Source organism: Chiloscyllium punctatum, chromosome 7 (assembly GCF_047496795.1).
Source record: "Chiloscyllium punctatum isolate Juve2018m chromosome 7, sChiPun1.3, whole genome shotgun sequence".
NCBI classification, from domain to species: Eukaryota; Metazoa; Chordata; class Chondrichthyes; order Orectolobiformes; family Hemiscylliidae; genus Chiloscyllium; species Chiloscyllium punctatum.
Window position 1 is genome coordinate 85,649,358 of NC_092745.1, and position 26,517 is coordinate 85,675,874.

At 38.8% G+C, this 26,517-nt stretch overlaps 1 protein-coding gene across 5 annotated transcripts in view; it reads left to right on the forward strand.

Moving 5' to 3' along the window:
- patj (PATJ crumbs cell polarity complex component) overlaps window positions 1–26,517 on the forward strand; it is a 390,366-nt gene that overhangs the window by 358,426 nt on the left and 5,423 nt on the right. For all 5 annotated transcript variants that reach the window (XM_072574241.1, XM_072574240.1, XM_072574242.1 and 2 more), the window contains 4 exons: window positions 1,234–1,271; window positions 4,706–4,828; window positions 9,614–9,718; window positions 24,083–24,186. In XM_072574241.1, coding sequence (XP_072430342.1) covers window positions 1,234–1,271; window positions 4,706–4,828; window positions 9,614–9,718; window positions 24,083–24,186 — 370 coding nt within the window. The remainder of the gene's footprint in view (window positions 1–1,233; window positions 1,272–4,705; window positions 4,829–9,613; window positions 9,719–24,082; window positions 24,187–26,517) is intronic.

The window sequence follows — 26,517 nt, forward strand, 5'->3', positions numbered from 1 at the left end:
TAAAAACAGCATGCTGAGTTGCACAGGGGACAATAGTTGTGAAGTGGGACACCTCAACACATAAAGTTTGGAGATGATACAGCCTGGGAGGGGCAATGGTTCATCAATGGTCACCACCACCCTGGCTTCAATAAGGGTACACTGCATGACTATCACTATAGGGTAAAGTAGTTAGATAAACAGACAAATAAATGGGTTGAGTGGGAATATGGGCAAGATCAAGGCCAATGGGGTTGACAGGAAGGCTAAGGAAGAAAAGAACGTGAAGGTTTCGGAGAGTAATCTAGTCTGAGAGGCTGAGCTTGTGACTCACTCTGTGAAGCAAGACCTGTGTTGCCTTCCATTCTCATCCAAATTCCAAAAGCACAATGGGAATGAAAATGGCTGCTGCACATGCAGAATAGGCAGAGCAAGTTTTTCTTTTCTCTGAGGAGAATTTTTGTGCATTTTTGTGCAATGCAGTGCCCTTCAAATGAAACAGATTTCTGCATAGTGCATGTCTTCTATTATCGCAAAATGCAATGTGGACTTTACACATTAGACTGCTGTGTTGACTAAAAATCATAGCCCAAATTGCTTGACCACGTCATTCTAAGTTACAAATTAATCTTACTAATAGCTGAGAGACAAAACAATGACTTGCAGCTGGAATCCCAGGAATTACCAACAGTGGCAAGTATCCCCACTGCTAGTGAGTACACAATTGCACAAACAGGGTGTCATAGTGACACCGTGCATGCAAAATAACGTAAGCTGCAGACATTTGTGTAAGATAACTTGCTAGAGCTCACAGTGAGCTCATGGGTACCCAATGAACACCTTTCATGAACCTCCCTAAATTTGACATTTAGCCAAATTTTGGTAAAAGTCAGCCCAATGTATTTACTCTTCAAAGGAAGATGAGAGAGAAACAATAGTGGGGAAAATATTAGTTTTTAAAAATTGTAAGTATCACAAGTAAAGTCTGTTTGTTCTCTGCTCTGTGGCATCTGAATACTTTATTTTAATGTGTACAAAAAGATAATATGATTGCACATTGCATAAACTACTATGAAACAGTAATACACATTTTGCAAACGTGGAATTATAATCTTTCTGCTCAACACAATTTTTAACACTATTTTGTAGTTTCTGAACTTTTGGAAAAATATAACAATTTACTATCAGTATCAGTTAACAAAATGCAACTAATAACATTTGATAATGAGTTTAATCTCACTTTGAAATTTTCAGGTTCAGATACAGGACTAAGAACTGTGGAAATAACAAGGGTAAGTGCAATCTATTATGTACTATTTAAAATACATAGGCAATGATCCATTGTCGTCAGAAACGTCAGAGATAAAATTACCAGAGGAGAGATTAGTAAGCATGGTCAGAGCTCACAACTCTGACTCGAATTGATTAGAGCTCAGATTCGAACAAACGGCTCTGCCAACCATCCAACCCAACGGAGCACCCATGCGATCTCCAATATCAGGGTTCTTAGAGACAAAGAGCTCTGCCAACCATCCAACCCAAACTTTGGGTCCACTAAGTGGATGACACCTCATCACTAAACAAAGCCAATTAGAGGAAACCTTCAAGACCATCAATAATACCCTTACTGGCATAAAATTCACTGAAGAGGAGGAAAACAACAACAAACTGCCATTCCTAGATGTTGTAGTAGAGCGAGCAGTCAATGGGGGACTCCAAACCAGCGTCTACAGGAAAACAACACATACAGACCAAATATTGAACTACAGAAGCAATCATCCCAACATCTGCAAACGAAGCTGCATTAGAACATTACTTCAATGAGCCACCACACACTGCAGCACAGAGGGACTACGAAGAGCAGAGGAAAATCTCCTATACTGTGTATTCAAAAAGAGTGGGTACCCAATGAACGCAGTCTGCCGATTTCTCAGCAACAAACCCAAACAAGCAGACAAAATATGCCCAGAAACCCCAGCCACTCTCCCCAACATCAAAGACATCTCGGAAATGGCTGCCAGACTACTCGGACCTGTTGGCAGCATGGTAGCCCACAAACCCACTAACACACTAAAGCAGCAGCTAATGAACTTGAAAGACCCTATACAGAGAACAAGCAAAACTAATGTTCTTTACAAAATACTTTGCAAGATAGTAACAAACACTACATTGGACAAACAGGCAGAAAGCTAGCCACCAGGATAGATGAACATGACACGCGCTCACTCGTATCCTTACATACAGATGAGGAAGGACACCACTTCGACTGGGACAACACATCCATCCTAGGACAAGCCAAATAGAGACACACACGAGAATTCCTAGAAGCATAGCATTCCAATCAGAACTCTATCAACAAACATATTGACGGATCCCATTTACCATCCTCTGAGAAAAAGACCAGGAAATGATATCACCATAGGAAATGACGCACCACAGGAAATGACATCACCAACCCAAGGAAACCTAACATATATATAGAAAGCAGGCTACACCAGCAGTGCTTCATCTGGAGGCTCACTGAAGATGTTACCTAGTATGGTGATGAAACATCTGAAAACGAACCTTCTAGCTCAGCGAGCAAACCTACATCCAGAAGAGCTCACGACAAACAGTACTAGGGTGAGGGATAGGAGAAATTGTAGGAGAAGTAGGAATGAGAACAGTGGAGATTCATGAGATGATAGTTCCCCAGAAATTATCTGCCTTTTATGATACTTACATCTAAGAAATTGCAGGACTCACTTGCACATTAGTGTCCTCACTCCAACAAAAATTGAATCTGTCAATCTTAGCACTGAGCCTTATTTATCTTTCAGCCACCACCAATTTCTTATTTGGTACTTCTATAACTGAAATTTATCTTTTATATTTACTTTACAGATGCTCACCTGTTGTGCCCTATCAGCATTGTTTATTTACTGTCGCACTTTAATTTGTGACTTTTTTTTCTAGCCTTTGGAATTCAGTGAGCAAATGAACACCTACATTTAAACTTTGGAGCCTGTTGTTTTTGTAGGCTATCACCGGTACTGTGAATTTAGAGATAGCCATAGTTGATAAGAAGAAATGATAAAGAGAAAAGGCAGAGAGCAGATGCAAGAAGGGTACATTACTGGTTCTTTATGCAATCACATTAGACGACTTATTTTGCAGCTTTTAGTTTACATTTTTTTGCCAAAGATTTGCAACTCAATAATGTGACTCATGACTAAAAATCAAGTTACTCTTTATTTACACGTGAAGAGTTATTGTCACTGATCCAGCTTGAGTGAACAGGATGTCTGACATTACTGTTATTATCTGACAGCTAGGGCTCCCTGATTGGACCAGGTTAACAGCCCCAATCAAGGAACCCGTATTCTATGAAGTCCATCTCGCTGAACTTGTTATAACAACTACAAAACTCAACACTTTTGTTGTCATTGCTTATAATGAAATCTAGTGGACCCTTGCAGCTGAGACCTATTATTTTTATTTACTCTATGTTAATTATTAAACAGAAGTTATGCTTTGAACCTAAAACTGTTTTCACAGAGGAAGCTAATGCTGATGTGACTCCCAAGTTTCAAAAATCGTGAATCATTTTCTGAAGCAAAACTCATGGCCTGAAGGGAAGTAAAATTGACATCGGTGAAATGATGCAAGTGATAAGTATAGTTAGTAAGTTTGCAGATGATGCCGAAATTAGAGGTGTAGTGGACAGTGAAGAAGGTTATATCAGATTATAACGGGATCTTGATCAGATGGGAAATTGGGCCAAGGAGTGGTAGGCGGAGTTTAATTTAGATAAATGTGACGTACTGCATTTTGGAAAGGCAAATCAAGGCAGGAGTTATACACTTAATGGTAAGGTCCTGGGGAATGTTGCTGAACAAAGAGACCTTGGAGTGCAGGTTCATAGTTCCTTGAAAGTAGAATTGCAGGTAGATGGGATAGTGACGAAGGTGTTTGGCATGTTTATTCGGTCAGAGCACTGTGTTTAGAGGTCATGTTGCAGCTGTATAGGACATTGATTAGGCCACTTTGAGAATAGTGTGTGCAATTCTGGTCTCCCTTCTATCATAAAGATGTTGTGAAGCTCGAAAAGGTTCAGAAAAGATTTACAAGGATGTTGCCAGGGTTAGAGGATTTGAGCTATAGGGAGAGACTGAATAGGCTGGGGCAATTTTCCTTGGAGTGTCGGAGGCTGAGGAGTGACCTTAGAAAGGTTTATAAAATCATGAGGGACATGAATAGTTGGTGCATGTATAGAATGAGCTGCCAGAGGAAGTGGTGGAGGCTGGTACAATTACAATATTTAAAAGAAATCTGGATGGGTAGATGAATAGAAAGAGTTCCGAGGCATATGGGCCAAATGCTGGCAAAGGGACTAGATTAATTTAGGATATCTGGTTGGCATGCACGAGTTGGACTGAAGGGTCTTTTTACATGCTATACACTCCTCAGACTCTATTTATCGAATCACGCATTTTTGCTGTGTTTAATGTCACGCAGACAGACTCAGCTTAGAATTTGCTAACAGAGCTTACTCTGTGTGAAACAGCTCATACCTTAAATTAGACCCAATTTCTCAGAGAGAGTAACTCAGAGAGAGTACTGTGTATGTTTGGATAAGCTTACCTAGGTTCCAATGCATCTTGGAAGATAGGTACAGGGTGATTTGTTTTCCAGTTCAAACTATCTTTTGCTGAATTATTCACAGGATTATTTACCTTTATCACAGGGACCAAGTGATCCATTGGGAATTAGCATTGCAGGAGGAAAAGGGAGTCCTCTAGGTGATGTGCCTATCTTCATTGCCATGATTCAAGCCAGTGGAGTGGCAGCACGCACACAAAAGCTAAAGGTGAGCCAACAAGGTGGCATTTGTCTTTTTTGCAAATCTGCAGCAGTTAATGCAATGCATCATTCATTTCTGATGCTGGATATTTTGCTACAGAATGCTACATTATAAAAGCCTTGCTGTCATTCAGGAACACCAACTGATTCTGGAAGCAAAACAGCTACTTTTAATACATTTAAAAATTGATTCAATTTTTGTTTGTTAAACTTTCAATTAAAATGTTACTTTCTTAATAATTAGTGTATTGTTCAAACACGTCTGTCATTCCTATTTAGAAGTATAAGCTAGTATGAAGAGACAAGGCTTGCCATCCCAGAAATCTAGCTTCTTCCAACATGCAATTGACTTATTTGACTGATGAAGGTTTCTTCAACTTCTTTCACTTCTTTAAGCTGGTTAATTTACCACAATTCAAACTTATGCAACATTTATTTTTTTTATTTGAGTGTAAAGGCAATGTATAAAGAAGTGCTAAGTATGCTCACTTTCAAGGAAAGTGGGCAATTCCCAGCATGACCTTATTTAGTTTCACTCTGATTTCTCCACTTTAAACATAATTAAGACTGGTATTACTTTTACTCATGTAGCTTTTGCCTGAATTTCCCATCTGCGTATCATATATAGATATCGCAACCATGTGCTTACTGTTGTCAACTCTCAGAATTTTCTTTAAAAACATTAATCCATCTAGAATTAACTGTTGTTTTCAGCATGTCCATTCCATTGATGATCTTGTTGTAAATGTTACCCACCTCCTGATCTCTCTTCTTAAATATTTAAATGAATAATTTGGTATTGCTTCGGGCGTCTTCAAACTCAGATACTGAACAATAACATGCATTTGTGAATAAGTTATAATCTCCTGTCAAAGCTGTGTTTCATTTTGTAATTTCCATACATGGTCTTTCTGTCCATGTATTAATCAATGGCTCATTCTTTGTTTATTTCCGTTAATAAAATTATTCTTCTCTTCCATTCTTACTCTCTTTACATAAGTGACTTCCCACATTCTTTATTTATCACTCTTTGCTGACGACTCCACTAGTTTTATGAATCCCTTTAAGTTTCAGGCAAACTCCATCTGTTACTTAGAGAGTAATGCGCAAGTTGATTACAATGTTATCAATATCGATGAGAATAGACCTGTGAGTGTCACAAAGGAACAAGCATAAAGAACTGATGCAGGGCATAGTTAAGCCATGCAAATAAATAACTTGGGATATGGACATCAACAGACAACAGGTGGCGTCCTTGACCTGGCACTGAATTACATCATAAAAGCCAATTATTTACAATAAAAGCACTTCATCCAGCAAACGTTGGTGTAGGTTTATTTTTTAGTAGTGAATATGAACACTTGGCCATAATTATTTTATTTTATTTCAACCCAGACTTAAGCCAGTTGAGCATTTTCTTTGCTCATTCTTTAGTTTCATTTTTTTTTTCAAATTAGTCTGGCAGCAGGTTTCTAAAAAGAAGTCGTTCTTCATATAACTAATACTAGTAAGTTAAACTAAATTTTTGTTTTTCATTGCATCTTTCTCCACCTTAACCATCCGCACCATCTCTAAGTCTTAAAGGCAACTGACATCTGTACTCCTCAAAATATTCCCCTAAAAATGTTGCAGCAAAGTGCTAAAGGATGTTTTTGCATTTAGTTTCTCTTCTTTCCTGTGCACAAGTAACTGACCACAGTTCAGTGGCTCTGCAAGGCTGAAAAAGCAAATTTTGTCACCACTTTAAGCAGGAATTTAACTTGAAATTTAAAATAGCAAACCAAATAAGAAATCCTAATACATTTTAAAACCATGGCCAATATTCAGAGGAGCAAAATCTATTGTGACGCTTTTGAAGTCCTGACATGTGCATGTGTTGTGATTTCCCAGAAAATTTGAACTTCCAGCAGGCTGACAGCTGCCCACAAATGTCTCTAACACTGAATTCTATGTTGGATACCTAGGCCAGAAATATGAGACTTACTTGGATACTTACATAGAAAATGATACACTGATGAATAAATAAATTGACTCAGAAATTAGCAACCTAACTGAACTGAGCAGCACAACCAACCAATTACACCCCTTCCCCAACACCCCTTCTCCCCAACAATAATCCCCTCCTGACCCATCACTCATCCAATGAAATTACTCACCTCATCCAAATATTCCACACCTGACTGCCCAGCCCACTCAACCTGACTCTAACCATCTGCTCACTCCAGCTGATTACCCTGCCACCCTCACTGCCCATTCAACCATAATACCTGCCAGCTTGTTCACCCACTTTCTTACTCACTCCCTCACTCATCGCTCCACCCGCCCATTTATTTCTCAAAAACAAAATCTGAAAACAGTCGCCATTGCTATGCAAAAGAGGACTTGTCCAATCCTCCCTTTGATTCTCTTGTACCCACTGGACTTGCATTGGAGAGGCTACACAGGCCCATTTCTTCTTTATCCAGTTTCAAAAGGCAGTTCTGTTTGGGACAGTGATAAAGTCTTGGGCATCTTCATACTGAAATACTAAATGAGAATATGCATTTATAAACAAATTATTATCTCCTATCAAAGTTATGTTGCATTCTGCAGCTTCTTTAAGTCTTTCTGTCCATTCTTTAATCAACAACTCTTCAATGGGCAGTGACAATGCGCACAATGTTGCCACTAACTGGAAGATCTGGGCCCATATTTTCCATTACTTTACGCAGATAGCATTTTATCATTTTGAGCTAAATACTAAACAATGGCTCATGGCAGCAATTTGTAAAACAAATCTCCTGGGCAGCCTCAAATCTCACATTTTGCAATCTTGCCAGTTGTTAGTCATGCACCTGGTGATGACAGAACTTCTCATAGTAGAGGATGAAAATCTGTCAATAAATATTCTGTGCATAGATGCTTTATGCAATGGTATACACAGTTTCTGGCACACTTCCAGCATAGTTATTATGGTCAAATTGAAGCAAAATGAGGAAATGCATGACTAATGTACAGAGTGACCTCGATTATCCGAAGGACACGGACAGGGAGTATTTTGTTTGGTTAATCGAATCCGGTTAACATAGTTAGCCAACCATCGGGACCTTGCAATCTTGTTTGGATAATGCAAAATTCGGTTAATCAAATGCCGAATAATCAAGGTTCCCCTGTATTGGCTATGTTCCTCAGCACTGTTTCCTCTGGAATGGTCAACTTCACAGTCATACAAAAAGACAAGACCAGAATGCAAAAGTAAAGAGGAACTGGTGGTGAAGAACTACAGGTAGACATAGAACAACAAACAATACAGCGCAGAACAGGCCCTTTGGCCCTCGATGTTGCACCGACCTGTGAACTATTCTCAGCTCGTTCCCCTACACTATCCCATAATCATCCATGTCCTTATCCATGGATTGTTTAAATCTCCCTAATGTGGCTGAGTTCAAAATCAAGAGTTCAAAACTACTAAATGCTTTTCGGAAAAGGTAGCTAATTATTCCCCTAGTTGGAGCAAATTTTAAAAATTATATTCCTGTACAATGTTGAGGATATTTCAGCAAAGTAGTTTGCTACGTCCATCATGTGATTCAGCAGACTAATACCTACTATTCTCAAAATATGCTGTTATGTCCAGTTAAAATAATAAACTGTGGAGATCTGATATCATACCAAAACATGGGATGAAAAGTGCTATCTGTTAATACAGTGAAAGTTAGAATACCTCAGAATTTATTTGACAACCAACCTGTTTACTGGTCCAGTTGCATTCCCCATCGTAGCAATGCATTAAGATGGGGTTCGGTATAGGATAAACAGATCGAGAAGCCAGCTGCAGTATAAGAGGCCTCCATCTGTTTTTCTTAAGTTGCAGCACCAGATAACCCGAGGACCAAAGATCCTGGGGGAGGGCAATATCCTAAAAAAATTACAGTACCTATTATTTCCTTATCCTTTTTGAATTTCACCCAGAACTTTTTGCAAAATGCTAGCAAAAACCCCAATGGCAGGCTTTCAGTCTTAATAGGCTGATGAGCAGAAAAATCAGGCATAATGCCAGGAGGGCCCCATTTTGCACCGTTAGAATGTTAGGCTGGGCTGTACCTTTTGCAGACATTGTCTAAGTATACTGCAGAAAGGTAATGCCTTGGAAGTCGCAAGTCAATGTAGCTGGAGCAAGATCCTGATCCATCAGGCTTCTGTCGCCCATATCCTTCTGATTGATTGCTCATATAGTTCTCAGATGCAATAAAAGTACGCACCTCTTATTTGTTTTTGCGTATTTAAGAAATGTTACACAGCAGATATTTAGCTGTTAAGACAGATGTTGTACAGTTATAGATCATGCTGTATATTACTGTTGTGACCTTTTGCTAATGTGATCACTGCCAATTTTGATATAAAGAGCTTTTGATGAACTTCTTTGCACTTACAGTGACTTTAAATGGATTAAAACAAATCATTGAATTTGAGTGGTTATGGAATCTTATCTTCAGAGCAGTTTGTCTTAAATTAATTTTAGAAACAAGGTTTTCCTTTGCAGACTTCTGAAATACACAGCCTTACTTTCTGGCAGTATAGTTTGGGAAATTATTGTCATTATGTATGCTCATGACTGGAAGACATTTTATCACATGCTTAATTCAGAAAGAGCTTTCTTTTAATGTAGATAAACAATTACAATAAAACTTGTTAACAAATAGGTGTTTTATCCAATTTAGAATGTGCAAGATGTTGTTTTCCTGTTCTGAAAGTGTTAATTTCCCACTTGAAATTAATTTCACTTGCAATTAATTAGCTTTTTTAATATTAGGTTGGGGATCGGATTGTCAGCATTAATGGCCAACCCTTGGACGGACTGTCTCATGCGGAAGCAGTTAATCTGTTGAAGAATGCCTACGGAAGCATTATCCTTCAGGTACTGAGATAACGGCACTAGCAGCTGCATCCAGCAGATAACTCTCATTCAAAAGCTGTTGAGTACTGCTGGCAAACATTACCACGTCAAAGAGGGGATAAGGATTCCAGTTTGTGTGAATCTCTCAGGATTTGGCAATTTTTAGATCTATTGGTATCTAGATGTTCAGTGCCACCCACATCACAGTCCTAATGATCATGTGCACGCTTGTATGAATTCTAACAAGTGTAACCATGACACTTGAACAATAATGCCTTTTGGCCCCAAGATGCGTTTTTCTTGCTCTTCAATGAGGTCTTGTAGTTTTTTTATCAAAAAGTCAATAGTAATAGCAGCTGAGCTTCTCCTTTAATGATTTAAATGCAAACACAGCAAAAATAATGTAGCGGGCTGCATTTTTTAAAATGTATATGGTATGTCTCATAATAATAGACTAGAAATGAAATCGCTTTAAAAATCCATTATTGATGAAACATCCTATTATTTGTTTGATAAAGCTTTGCAAGTAACAACTGTATTTGAAAATAATAGAAAACCTTGGTTTGAGCTTGATTAGTTGTAATGGTATTTTCAGTAAAACCTTCATAGGACAGCAATGCAACAAATAGCAATGCAAGCATATGTTGTGTTCAATTTAATAACATATGTAAGTTAACAATCTGTTCCATTAGATAATTTTCTGGTGACTGTATAGAATTTTATAGTAGAAGCAATGGCAAATGCAATTATGGAGACTCAGGAAACAGACACAAATTAAATTGCCACTTAAGTAAGTGATTTAATATATGCATGCTCTTAGTGAAATCTATGCCAAATATATTGAGACAATGAAAAGTGCAAAGATACTTATTCAATGGCAGTCAAAACTAGAATTTCTCACTGATAAAATTCCTGCTGCACCCACATTTTGCATTTCCTTATTGAAGCCCCTGTCTTTATTGCTTCTATAATTTCTGCAGACCTTCCAGATTTCATCCAAGCAGAATATTCTTGATAAATCTTGACAATGGGCAAAAAAAAACTGTCCCCACTTAAAGCAAGAAGACCCTGAGATGGGAATTCCATCCACTGGCCGTTTGATGCCATGATGTTCCTTATGAAGCACTTGACATTGATTATCCCTGAGCTCACTGAAATTTAGTGGTGGCTCAGGTATTTAATGCACACATGTCCTATGATTCCCGAAGGCTGCCTGGCCAATCTGGCCCAGGCTACCATTCCCCTGTTCACAACTCCCATTCCAGCCCACTCAATTGCCTTCAGGGTCCAACGGAGTAATCTGGCTAAGCCAATGGAATTGCGTGCCCTCCCGCTGACCAAGCGTCCATTGACTCACTCTCATTGACTCAAACTCACCCACTCCAGACAAACCTTCCATCCAACTATCTCACTCACACTTTCAACCTCCTACCCACCCCCACCCTCCTGCCAACTCATCCACCCACCCACCCTCCTACCTCCTGCTGACTCAGTCACTCACCCCCACCTTCCTAACTTCCCGACAACTCACCATTCACCTACTCATCCATCCATCCTCCCTGCTACTGATCAGTCCTTTCACTGACTTTTTCACCCACTCACGGACCCCCTCACTCACTTGCTTACTCGTGAGCTCACCCGTTCTCTTGCCCAACCATTCACTCTTCCACTCAGCCACTCACTCCTATTCCCACCAACCTAATAAATTAATTTACTCAACTAGCCACTCACTCACTAAACCACTCAACCAAACACCCACCCACCTATTCACTCAGACAGTCTTTCCTGGCATTAAATTCAGCCAGCATTTGGATAACAATAAGTTGTGTTCTCACTTGTGAACAATCATAGATATACAAAACACTTTTTCTGTCTGCAGAATGGTGTGCCAGCCTCGTACTACTAGTATGATTATTGAAGAATAATATCCTTAACATTGCTTGTTAAGGAAGTGAGAGTAATGGGATAAAGTTACATTTTTCACATTAGTAAAACTCATGGGGCAGGGGAGCCCACTGATGTCAGCACATTAGTATAAGGTTAAATGAACAAAGCTGCAGAGCACCCTGTACAATGTTTCTACAGGTCTTTAGAGCAAAGCTACAGTCATATGTTTTACATGACTTTAATCAGGAGTGTTTGTGCAGCATTTAAAATTTTCTACAATTGTTCTGAAGTGTATGTGTTTCGTAGATAATCCACAGTAGCTTGTCATTAGTTAACAACACATATTTGTTATCAGCATTCTAGCCATATCCAAACCAGAAGGTCAGATAATGCATTTATTCATGCAAATGACGAGAATGTAGGTTGATTATCTGTCTCTCTTCAATAGGATGTTAAAAGAATTTTTAAATGCTGTGTTAACTAAAGATTAGGGTCTCTAGGGAGCAATTACCACCTTCTAAACCCAGTGTCTGCAGGCTTGCTTGCTTATTGCATGATTTAATCTGTTTGTATAGCAGGTGTAGTATTGAGATAAGGAAAGGCTGAGGGTGTTTGTCGACTGTGTTGTGTACAAACCACACAGATCTGCTAAAAGCAACCTCTTTGCCCATTGAAAAACATTTTTACCCTTTACATACTAATTCTATATTGTCTCTTATTGTCAGTCTCTTGGGGATCATATTTCTGAAATCAAAAATAAACAAATAAAAATCATTCTAGGTTAATCCTGACAATGTTAATTGCATTTACTCAATCATTTATTTACTGGTGTTAATATTTGATTTCCAAATTTTGTTTGTGTAAGTTGTATTTTTTAAAACTTAACAGGATATTTTACATGTATCATGTGGGGAAAAGAACTACTGTTAAACAACCAAAACTCTTTTTTTCAATACTTGACATAAATTCTAGTCCCAACTCAGTTGTCTTGGTCTCTTGTTGAATTTGGACGAGACTGGTAAAACATAGAAAATTACAGCTCAGTCCAGACCCTTCAGCCCTTGATGTTGCACTGACCTGTGGAACCACCCTGAAGCCTATCTAACTTACCCTATTCCATTTTCACCCATATGTTTATCCAATGACCACTTAAATGCTCTTAAAGTTGACAAGTCTGCTACTGTTGCAGACAGTGAGTTCCACACCCCTACTACTCTCTGAGTTAAAAAAAACTACCTCTGACACCTATCCTATATCTATCGTCCTCAATTTAAAGCTATGAACCCTCATGCTAGACATTATCATCTGAGGAAAAAGACTCTCACTGTCTACATGATCTAAACCTCTGATTAACTTATGCCTCAATTAAGTCACCTCTCAACCTTCTCTCGAACAAAAACAGGCTCAAGTCCCTCAGCCTTTCCTCATAAGACCTTTCTGCCATACCAAGCAACATCCTAGTAAATCTCCTCCGCACCATTTCCACAGTTTCCACATCCTTTCTATAATCCGGACACCAGAACTGTATGCAGTACTCCAAGTGCAGCCGCAACAGAGTTTTGTACAGCTGCAGCATGACCTCATGGCTCCGAAACTCAATCCCTTAACCAATAAAAGCTAATACACCATATGCCTTCTTAACAACCCTATCAATCTGGGTGGCAACTTTCAGGGATCTGTGTATATGGACACCAAGATTTCTCTGCTCATCTACACTACTAAAAATCTTACCATTAGCCCAGTACTCTTTATTCCTGTTGCTTCTTTTAAAGTGAATCACCTCACACTTTTGTGCATTAAACTCCATTTGCCACCTCTCAGCCAGCTCTGCAGTTTATCTATGTCCCTCTGTAACTTGCAACATTCCTTTAGCACTATCCACAACTCCATCTGAAGATCTTGAACCTCAGGCGGGGTCTCTCGGTTCTGCATTCGGTCAAATAATCAACAGGAATGTGGTCTGTTTCATCAAGATTTCACAGTTTATTACGAAACTGGGCACAAGTTTGTCCAGCAACACAGAGGTTAAAAGCTTCTGTGTAAGTTCGAGAAACTGCGCAATTTGAATTAGAACAAAGGCAATTTGTATGTTTCTTAAGAAATAGTATAATCTTAATTACAGAATAAATCCAATAAAATGTAAAAAAAATGACATAATGGACAGCAGGTTAACCCAATGATATCTTCTGGAAAACAAAGTTGTTTATTACATATTTATCTCTTCGCACTTGCATTTCAAGGTTAACTGGGATGGTTAGTAATGTCCTATCTAGCTTAATTAATTCCATACTGTGAAGGGTCCATTGTCTGCTTTATCTTTTGATTCAGTTAGCTCAGCAAGGCAGGAATGCAGCTTTTAGCAGGGTGAGAAGCCATTTTAAACATAGTGTTAATTTGCAACCTGAAGCCATTTTGTAATATTGCTTTGCATTAAGAAGCCATTTTGTGGTTAGTAAAGGCATGCATAAATATGGTTAATCCTGACAACTGCTAAATCCAGATTTTAGGTCTTCACACCAACCTTAGTGCCATCTGCAAATTTACTAACCCATCCTTCTATGCCCTCATCTAGGTCATTTATAAAAATGGTAAATGACAGTGGCCTCAAAACAGATCCTTCTAGTACAGCACTAGTAACTGAACTCCAGGATGAACATTTCCTATCAATCATCACCCTCTGTCTTCTTTCAGCTAGCCAATTTCTGATCCAAACCGCTAAATCACCCTCAATCCCATGCTCCGTATTTTGTGCAATAACCTACCATGTGGAACCTTACCAAATGCCTTAATGAAATCCATATGCACCACATCAACCACTTTCCTCTTATCCATCTGTTTGGTCACCATCTTAAAGAACTCAATAGGGTTTGTGAGGCAAACCTATCCTTCACAACACCATGTTGACTATTCCTAATCAACTTATTCCTCTCTAGATGATTATAAATCCTATCTCTTAAAAGCTTTTCCAAACACTTTACCCACAACTGAAGTAAGGCATACTGGTTTATAATTACATCGCTCCTCCCCCTCTCGAACAAGGGGGCAACATCTACTACCCTCCAGTCTTCTGACTCTATTCCTTAAGACAAGGATGACACAAAGATCAAAGCCAAAGGCTCGGAAATCTCCTCCCTAGCTTCCCAGAGAATACTAGGATAAATCCCATCTGGCCCAGAGGACTTACCTATTTTCACACTTTCCAGAATAGCTAACACCTCCTCCTTGTGAACCTCAATTCCATCTCGTCTAGTAGCCTGTATCTCAGTATTCTCCTTGACAACATTGTCTTTTTCCAGTGTGAATAATGACGAAAAATATTCATTATTGCTTCCCCATCTCCTCAGATTACACGTACAACTTCCCACTATTATTCTTGATTGGCCTTATCTTTCTCTAGTCATTCTTTTATTCCTGAAATACCTAGAGAAAGCTTTAGGGTTTTCCTTGATCCTAACTGCCAATGACTTTGAGTGGCCCCATCCTGGATCTTCTTAGCTCTCTCTTTAGATCTTTAATGGCTAACTTGTAACTCCCAAGCGCCCTAAATGAGCCTTCATGTCTCATCCTAACATAAGTCTTCTTCCTCATGACAGGAGATTCAAGCACTTCAGTAAACCACAGCTCCCTCCCTCGACCACTTCCTCTCTGCCTGACAGGTACATACTTCAGGGACACGCAGTAGCTGTTCTTTGAATAAGCTCCACATTTCAATTGTGCCCATCCCCTGCAGTTTCCTTCCCATCCTAAATCTTGCAGAATCACATCACAATTGTGAGTCCTGTTCAGATCCCACAATTGTGAGCTTTGAGGAAGCTCACCACCGTAATTATTCACATTTTACTGAACAGCGCACTCAATCTCTCCAATAGTTTGATTTGCTACTTCCCCCATGTCATGCTCCATAAATTTGATTCATCCAAAAACCTATCCTGCATAATTTCTGCACATTGACATCTCTGTATTGATTTTGAATTCATTTTACATCCTTAACCCATCTAATCTTAGCAGTTTCCTTCAGACATATTCCCATTCGGAACCTCTTATCCAACTGTAGCTCCTGACCATCCTATCCATATTCCACCCCACGACTGGAAAATACCAGTTTCCTCTCATATACTTTCTGTTCCTCCTAAGCCCTTCCATCTCTTCATTGCTCCATCTAATTTTAAAGGCATTCTTTCTAACCAGGTTTTAATTGTATCTCCAAACACCCCACCATGGCTTAGCTTCTGTTCATATTTAATTTCCTTTATTTCTTGGCAAAACACCTTTGTGATAAATAGCATAGAAGTTTAATGAACATTTTGTAAAGGTTAATGTGTCCAGCAGTAATTTACTTGTATATCTGTTGTTTTTACTGAACTGCAAGTATTTCACTCACATTTTATTGTCGATTATTTGTGATGAACAGTCTCTCATATATCTCTCATCCGTGGCTGGAAAATAAGTAAATTTTCTTGAGGTGGTGATAATAGTGGGGTTGAGAGCTTTAAACTTTGTTTACACTACAGATAATTTATTTAGAATTCCTACACTGTTGGACAGGCCATTTAGTCCAGTTAGTCCACACTGACCTCCAAAGAGTATCCCACCCCTACATTTCCCATGGCTAATCCACACAGCCTACACATCCCAGGACACTGTGAGCAATTTAGCACAACCAATTCACCCAACCTGCTCATTTTTGGACCGTGATAAGAAACTGGAGTAAATTCACGCAGGCATGAAGAGAATGTGTAAACTACACACAGGAAGCCTGAGGGTTGAATTGAACCCAGGTCCCTAGCGCAGTGAGGCAGCAGTGCTAACCACTGAGCTACTGTGCCATGTAAGAGTATAAATGTGATATTGGTATTTGTAGTACAGTGCCACTCTGAAACAGTGTAGTGCTTTTGTGTAGGATATCTTTCTTTATCTCTTGACCACATATCAAAATAAAATAGATACAACTGAATGATGGTGATCTCACTGTCAACCCCAGAGAGTATGCCATTGTGTACACATGTAATTGTAGCAAAACTTGTGTATAGTCTAGTTGTGCAAGCCTCTACGTTAGTGTGAAAATGAGCTGCTCCCAGTAATTTTGGAGAGGGGAAGAAATTATGCAATATAAGGTGAATTTAATTAAATAATGTGCATAAATTATGATATGACAGGGCATTTGCTATTACACCAAATTCAGCTTTAGTACTGGCATTGTAACAGAAACCAGCAGTACTGTACTATGTCTCTAATCTCATCAAGCCCCACCATAAGAGATGAATGCCTTATGCCACACTGGATTGACAGTGCTGGGACTGACAGGCAGTGTTTATATTTTTGGCTTCTGTGGATCTTCAGCTGACATTGGGGAAGATTACCAATGCAGCTTGAAAGTGGCAAAACTGTGCAAGATCACTGATAGCTGCTTTGAAGTCATGGTTAGAATTGTTGAATGTATGCATGTGCAAACTCATTATTATTACTGGTACTATGAAATTCACATAACATAGAACTTCAATTATCTTTGCGCATTCCCAGTCCGTTTCATGAATGCACAATCAGAATCAGATTTGAGGTTTGCAGACAGAAAGAATAGTCTGCATTTTAGTGAAGTGTGGCAGGAAGAGAGATCCATTTCAGGATTGTTCCCCAAAGTAGTCCTGCCTCAGGAGAAATATCTCTGCAGTGGGAAAGAGTATATGGTACAGGGAAGGAAATCCACAAGGTCCCAGCGATTCCATTGTTGATTTTCCCCATTGATTGATACAGGTTCCTGAATTTATCAACATTTATAATATTATTATATCTATGATTGCTATTTAACTGCCTCCACAGGAAGATCTTTATGTTTACCAAATCATACTAGAGGCAAAACAATCACAATGACTATTAATATAAGTTTGAGCAACATGAGTGAATGACTTTTTTAATCGCATGTATTTTACAGTGAGAAAAATAGTTAAAAAAAGTGAAAGGCTTTTCCACTGTTGCCAAGATACAAGTGGCAACATAAGGTGGTAATGAGGGCATACAGTATGCTTGCTTCCATCATTCAGAGCACTAAAGTTGGCAAGTAATGTTGCAGCTGTACAAAATTTTAGTTAGCCCACATTTGGAAGATGGTGTGCAATTCTGGTTACTACTCTATATGAAGGATGTGGAGGTTTTGGAGAGCGTGCAAAAGAAGTTGCTAGGATGTTGCCAGGATTGGAATGTATTTAGCTATGTAAAGAGTTTGGACTAGAACACCAGAGGCTGAGGGCAACCTGATAGAAGCAAATAAAATTTTGAGAGGCATGGATAGGGTCTGAGTCTTTTTTCCAGGGATGGAAATGTCAAATATTAGGGGGCAAAAGTTGAAAGTGAGAGGGGAACACCTTAAATGAGATGTGCAAAATAAATTTTTGATGCAGAAGCTGATGGGTGCCTAGAGCGTGCTGCCAGGGAAGTGGTAGAAGCACATCGAATTACAAGATTTAAGAGGCAGATGAGGAACAGGCAGGGAGTAGAGGGATACGGACTTTGTGCAGACAAATGGGATTAGTGTAGAATGGTGTTGTAGTTGGCACAGACCTGATGGACCGAATGGCCTAATCCTGTGCTATAATTTTCTGTGTTCTATGCTTATCTCACTGCATCTTACTGAAGGAACAACCTTGTTTTATCAGAAGTTCATAGGTTTTGTTTCATGGAAATTCTTAAAATGCACACTGTAGATAGGTTTACCTGTCTTTGGTTTGCTGGACAACTGAAGGCTATAAGACATGGGAAAATAAGTAGGTCATTCAGCCCCTTAAGTCTGCTCCACCATTCAATAAGATCATGGCTGATATGAAAATCCTTGAGTCTACCTTTTCCCCATATTCCTTGATGCCCTTACTGATTAAAGATCTCTCTATCTCAGCCTTCAAAACTGCTGAGCAATCCAGCCTGTACAGGCCTCTGCAGTTTTAAAAAAATGCCATAGATTCACTACCCTCTGAGAGAAAAGAATGTCCTCTTTATATCTGTCTTAGTTGGGTGACCCCTTACTCTGAGATTATGCCCTCTGATGCTAGACTCTCACAGGAGGAGAACAAGCCTCTCTGCATCTACTGTGTTAAGCCTCTGAGAATTTTATATATTTCAATAAGGTTTCCTCTTATTGTTATTGAGTACAAGCCTAATCTTTTCAACCTGTCCTCATGAGAAAATCCATTCTTGCCTAGAATCAACTGAAACTTCACTGGGCTACATCCAATTCCCAGTATATCTTTCCTTAGTTAATGGGACTAAAACTGTTCGCAGTATTCCACATGAGGTTTGACTTGTGCTTTGTATAGTTGGTGCAGAACCTTGTTTTTTTTTTACACTTTGTTCCCTTTGAAATAAAGCCTAACTATCCATTCATCTCCCTATTAACCCCTGAACTTGGATGCTAGCTTTTTGTGATTGATGGACAAGGACCCCCAAATTTTGCTGTGCTGCAGCTTTCTATAGTCTTTCTCTGTTCTATTCTTCCTACCAAAGTGCATAACTTCACATTTTCCCATATTGTATTCCATCTCTCAAGTTTTCGCCCACTCATTTACCCTCTCTATAACCTTCTGTAGACTCACATGTCTTTGCACCTATTTTTGTTTAATTGGCAAACTGGTAGTGATAGATTCATATCCGTCATCACATGTCCGTGTTGTAAATAATTGTGACCGCATTTCTGATACATGTGACACCCACCAGTGACATGTTGCCATCCTTGAAAATGCTTCCTTTATTCCGACTCTTTGTCATCTTTTAGTTAGGTAATCCTCTATCCTTGTTAAAGTACTATCGCCAACATTGTGGCCTCTTTATCTTACTGTATGGCATTTTGTGTTGTACCTTAGCAAACGCCTTTTGGAAATCCAAATATATTCCATTTATTGGGCCACCTTTATATCGATTTTACCTGTTAGTTCCTCAAAGAATGCTGATAAATTTGTTAGACACGATATCCCATCATGAAGCCATACTGTGTTTCTAAATTCTTTACTATTACATCCTTTATTGTTTCTTAACATTTTGTCATAGACAGATGTTAAGTTAAGTGGCCTTTTGATACCAGTTTTTTTTGTCTCCTTTTGTTTTTTTTAAATAAGAGCGTTACATTGAAGCCACACTTACACTTCATCAGTTGACAGTGTAGTGTCAATAGACTCTTCACCTTTAAGATACACAATGCCCAAAGCAATTCACAGGATTCTAATCTGACAAATATCTTCTAAGAAAGAGCTATTGGGAAGAACGCGCGATGAGTGGCATGGGAAATCTGCAGCCTTTTTTTTTAGTATTTGCTTAAAGAAAAATATCAGCCTTCAGTCTGAAGTTAAATGTCAAGGTTGCAGTGTTTTTGTTTTTAGGATATTGGTTCACTTTTTAAATAAAATGATCCAAATTAAAAGTTTCTGGTGAATTCATTTTGTTGGTGAACAGTTTAAGCTGGTACAGGTATAGAGCTGGGATGTTGATGCTCGGACATTGGAGTACAGGCGACAATGAGGCAGTGGCAGAGGAGAATCGGCCAAGTGGTGAAAGTTGGTGCCTGAAAAGTGGTGACTTCAACACTGATTGGGTCTAGTGTAGACAGCGGTGAGGCAATGGTGGAGGGATGGTGGCACAGGCATTGTTGATGATAAGATGGCTCAGGACTGATGGACTCTGTTTAAGATATATATTTCTTTTTTTTATTCTTCAAAATGGCGCTGGATCTTGGCGACAGTGGAAAAGCCTTTCACTATATTTTTTACTGTTTTTCTCACTGTAAAATACATGTGATTAAAAAAAATAATTCATTCATGTTGCTCAAACTTTTACTAATGTCATTGTGATTATTTTGCCTCTAACATGATTTGGTAAACATAAAGATCTTCCAGAAAGATGAAGGGCTTGATCTCAACCAATGTGCTAACAGACCAGTTGCTAACTGCAGTGTGAAAGTAGATACATTCTCTGAGAAGCATAAGACATTTTTCATGTATTGATTCTGTAGTTCAGCTCAACAAGAAGCTGGTATTTGTTTCTTGGCTCCTTACATCCATATCGACAAAATTGGCTCTCATTCATCCTGACAACAGAATTATAGACACATGTTGTCTGGGGTCAGAGATTAAGTAATCAGAATAAGGCAGTAATTTCAACAATGTAAACACAGAACCATGTGCGTTGGTATCAGGGTCCAATGACTGGAAGTGCAGAAACACTACGAGGTAGAGTTTATGAACACTTATTTTTGTTATGAAGTTTCAATTGACAGGATTTGGACACACCTGAAAATGCATTAGTGTTTTTTTGTCAAATAAGTTTTAATGGGTGGAAGGTTAAGAAGGGCATACGATCTCCATGACCCCAGTTTGATCATTGCTCTTATACAAAGCTCTGAGCAGAAATTCATTTTTTTTTAATTCACTTATTAAATGTGGGCTTTGGTAAATGGAGCATTTATTGCCCATTCCTAGTTACTCTTGAGAAGATTGTGGGAAGCTGTCTTCTTGCACTGTTGCAGTCCTTTTCATGTAGGTCCTACCCTAATGCTGTCAGGGAGGGATTTCCAAGATTTTGACCCAACAACAGTGATGGAAAGCTATATATTTCCAAGTCCGAATGGGAGAGAGGGAAACTTGCAGATTGTGGAATTCCCATGTATCTGCTGCTCTTGTCCTTCTAAATAGAAGTGATTGTGTATTTGGATGGTGCTGTCTTGGGAACCTTGGTGAATTTCTGCAATGTGTCTTATAGATGGTACAAATTATTCTACTGTGCATTGTAAGTGAAGGAAGTGAATGTTTGTATATATGGTGCTTTGTAGTCACAAATGGTGCTAACCATTGTGTAATCATCATCAAACATCCCCTCATCTGATGTAATAGAACATAGAAGAATACAGCGCAGTACAGGCCCTTTGGCCCTTGATGTTGCGCCGATCCAAGCCCACCTAACCCACTATCCTCCATATGTCTATCCAATGCCCGTTTAAATGCCCATAAAGAGGGAGAGTCCACCACTGCTACTGGCAGGGCATTCCATGAACTCACGACTCGCTGAGTAAAGAATCTACCCCTAACATCTGTCCTATACCTACCACCCCTTAATTTAAAGCTATGCCCCCTCGCAATAGCTGACTCCATACGTGGAAAAAGGTTCTCATGGTCAACCCTATCTAAACCCCTAAATCATCTTGTACACCTCTATCAAGTCACCCCTAAACCTTCTTTTCTCCAATGAAAACAGCCCCAAGTGCCTCAGCCTTTCCTCATACGATCTTCCTACCATACCAGGCAACATCCTGGTAAACCTCCTCTGCACCCATTCCAGTGCCTCCACATCCTTCCTATAGTATGACGACCAAAACTGCACACAATACTCCAGATGCGGCCGCACCAGAGTCTTATACAACTGTAACATGACCTCAGGACTCCGGAACTCAATTCCTCTACCAATAAAAGCCAGTATGCCATATGCCTTCTTCATTGCACTATTTACCTGGGTGGCAACCTTCAAAGATCTGTGTACATGGACACCAAGATCCCTCTGCTCATCCACACTACCAAGTATCCGACAATTATCCCAGTACCCCATCTTTTTATTACTCTTACCAAAGTGAATCACCTCACACTTAGCTACATTGAACTCCATTTGCCACCTTTCTGCCCAGCTCTACAGCTTATCTATATCCTGCTGTAACCTGACACATCCTTCCTCACTGTCAACAACTCCACCGACTTTCGTATCATCCGCAAACCTGCTCACCCAACCTTCTAGCCCCTCCTCCAGGTCATTTATAAAAATGACAAACAGCAATGGTCCCAAAACAGATCATTGTGGAACACCGCTAGTAACTGCACTCCAAGATGAACCTTTACCATCAACTACTACCCTCTGTCTTCTTCCAGCCAGCCAATTCCTAATCCAAACCTCCAACTCACCCTCAAACAAACCTCCAACAAATGATGGAGGGAAGGCCATTGATGATGAAGCTGGAGACAGTTTAGCCTAGGACACTACCTGCAGAGAAGTCTTGATGCTGAGATGACTGACCTCCAAAAATCACGACCATTTTCCTTTGTGCTAGATGTAACTCCAACTAGCAAAGGTTTCCACCCAATACTCTTGTATTGTCAAAGTTCTTCTTTGGCAAGCCATGGAATCTTGTTGTTACATTCTTTTAGTAAATAACAGAATTTTGAATTTCGTATGCATCAAAATAAATTACTGGTCTTGGTTGAGATATTAATGTGAATTAAGTATTTTGTGTATCAAATTATTTTTCATCATATAGTAAATAAAAGACTTTCCATTCTTTTATATCTGTAAAGTTGATATTTTATTAAATCACTGAATAATTATGCAAGAGTAATCGGTGAAATAATACAATAAATAAGTTGATTCCAATTTACACTCAAAACTTTCTTGTAATGCTGCAATTTTCACTGATAAAAATTAAATCAGAAAATAATTTTCAAGGTGAATAGTTCCTTGAAAGTGGAATCACAGGTAGATGGGATAGCAAAGAAGGTGTCTGGCATACTTGCCTTTATTGGTCAGTGCATTGAGTAGAGGAGTTGAGAGGTCATGTTGCAGCTGTACAGGACATTGGTTAGACCATTTTTGGAATACTGTGTGCAGTTCTCGTCTCCCTGCTATAGAAAGGATGTTGTGAAACCTGAAAGGATTCGGAAGAGATTTACAAAGATGTTGCCAGGATTGGAGGGTTCGAGCTGTAGGGAGAGGCTAAATAGACTTGGGCTATTTTTCCTGGAGCATCAGAGGTTGAGAGGTAACCTTATTGAAGTTTATAACATCATGAGGGACCTGGATAGGTTGAATAGCCAAGGTCTTTTCACCCAGGGTGGAGGAGTTCAAAACTAGAGAGTGTTAAGGTGAGAGGAGAAGGATTTAAAAGGGGCAACTTTTTCACACAGAGGGTGGTGCATTTATGGAATGAGGTGCCAGAGGAAGTGATGGAGGCTGGTACAATTACAAAATTTAAAAGGCATCTGGATGGGTATATGAACAGGAAGGATTTAGAGGGATATTGGCCAAATACTGGCAAATGATTAATTTAGGATATCTAGTTGGCATCGAAGAATTGGACTGAAGGGTTTGTTTCCATGCTGTACAGCTCTATGACTCCATGTGAAGATGTAAAAATGCCATGTGTAGCTTATTTAATATTCATTCTGTGTATATTGTACATCATTCCATAGCATTCAGTTTCTCATTTGAAGCATTTTGGGTATCTTTAATGCTCAGAAGTGTAAGTCTCTCCTTTTAACATCTTTGACAGCAATAAAGATTAAGTGGCAGATAGCCCAAATAGTCGATAACCAAGTCATGATTTTTTGATGCCAAATCAGGTGTTCTGGCAAGTTGAGTGATATTACCAAGAATTACCTAATTTAAGAATTGAACTGCTTCTTGTAGATGATGCTTTCATCCACTTTTTTCAGTCATTTGTCTTTATTGCTTGAAAACAAGTTGAGTCCTTTTGTTTACTTTCAGGTCATAGCTGACACAAATATCACTGCTATTGCAAGTCAGCTTGAAAATTTGTCAACTGGTTCCAACTTTAACTCAGCATCTGACAATCGAGCAGAAGAACCTGAGTAAGTATGAAGCAAATCAGCTCAGATCCTGTCAGAACGTGTAACCATCTATGCCAAAACATGGGAGTTAAAAATTCTGTCTTCCACAATGTTTTGTAAATTGATTTCTATCAAAGGTACATATGTAAGGAATGGGGTACTCAGAAAGTATGCAGCATTATAATTAAAATACATAAGATTTTTTTTTCTGTTACCCATTCTGTGAATGTGCCTGAATGGCAAACTGTTGATAGCAACATAGTGGCAGAATAGTTCAAGTGGCAGAACATGTCAGCATTAGCTGAACAAGCAAGCTAAATTTGATGAAAGTTATGTGCAATGTTGCAGACAAAGACCAGTTGATGCCTTTCTGGCTCCCCATCACCTAGTCTCTTATTACTGTATTTTTTTTCACATTTGCAATTCTCTTGATTCGTGTGGGATTTCAATTGTTTATCTCTTCCATAAGAGCTTATATTGCTCACAGTCAGCTTAATAGACAAAAGTATATTTATGCAAACATCAAAATGTCATTCGAGATATTATTCAGTGATTAAAAAGGAAGTTGTAATAAGCAGTAGAAAGAATTTGCAAATGATATTTGCTGTAATTAATTATAGCTAAAATGAATCAAAGTTATTATGTAACCATATATCGAAGCTAATTTGTGTCCAGAAAGTTCCTGCAAACTGCAAGTGGAGCTGTTTGCTTTTGTACAAAGGTTGTCCCAGCCTCTAGACATTCCAAAGTGCTTTACAGCCAAATGAAATTTGTAAAATTTTATCGTTGAACTAAATTTCCAGATTTTAGTGTAATGGTTATAGAGAAATTTACCTTAGTCATCAAAACAATTCCTTGCTCTTTGCATAGTGCCATGAATCCATTGCATGATCTGTACTTATCAACAGACAAACTGTGCAATTTAAAGTGTTCTCCAAAAGGATTGCATTCAGTCAACAAAACTGTGCTGAAGCCTTGGAGTTGAGATTGAGGCGAACTTCTGGCCCAGACAAAACAGTTTTACCAAATTAGCCAGGTTGGCATACCTCACAGAATTGTTATAACACCAAAGAAAGCCATTTGGTTTCTCATGTCAGCGTTGGATCTCCTTTGGAACAACCTATCTAGTCCCACTCCCAACTTCTCCCAGTAATCCTGCACATTCATCCCTCCCTGATAACAAACCAATTCCTTCTTGATTGCATGAGTTGACTCTGCCTCCATCGTATACTTAAGTAGTGCATCCCAGATCCTAGGCACTCATTGTGTGAAAAAAGACATGTCCTTGTAAGTGGCTTATTTCAGCATATTGGATTAAGTTCTAACCATAAACCACAACTATTATTTTCAGAACAAGATTAAAAATGAAAAGTTCACAGTGAAACTATAAGGTTTATTCCCTCCTGAAATATTGCCCCAATTCCAGTCTCAGTCTGAGAAGCTTGAGAATAGTCCTTACTATCATACAAAATCTTCATCATCTCATAATGGGCAAGGATTAAAGTTTTGGATAAGTCAACAAATGAGTGAACAGCTGGTGTGACTACAGCAAACAAAAGTCGCATTTCATTGGAACCCTATGCCAAATGTACAACTGCAGTTAAAGTTTTTAGGTTTAAATTGATGAAGTGAATGATGTTCAAATACTGGCCACTTGTACCATGCACTGAACGGTCTGACTGATGAGACTCTAGAAGCCACTCTCAAAATGGCTTTGGAAACTCGCTTTTATTTGTCGGGCCCAAGATCAGTAAAGTTGCAATCAGCAGTTCTCTTACTGACATGAATGTGAAATATAGAATCGATAAATGTATTGCAAAAGAGACAGTGAATGAATGGGAATAGCAAGTTTTAATATTGAAATAAGGGCAATAATAAGAAGGGAATGCACACATAAACGTTATGCAAGTTTATTAATAACAAGTGGGCTTTAAAACAAAAAATTGTGAAGCAACAAAATCTCAATAAAATGAAATTTTAAATTAATTGAGTTAATCCAAAGATTAAAAATAAGCAGACAAAGAGTGGCAATATGAAAATGTTACGTAAAAATATGTAAGGCACAAAATGGTATGCAAAAAGTTGATTTACGAAGAAATTCCACTTGTATTACAAAAGAGATTTTGCTTTGCAAGGTTTGCTAACTCCTCATTCTCCAATAGCATGTTTATGATCAGTGCCATCTGAGATGTGCAAACATATATTACTCGGTTGCAAAGCAAAAGCATGACTGATACAGTATAAATAATCAGATTGCTTTTTATTGGAAGATTTAATATGCTATTTTTCAGATTTTGTCCAACCTGTAAAATGTGTAATATCTCAGTCTGATATATAATACCATAACAATAA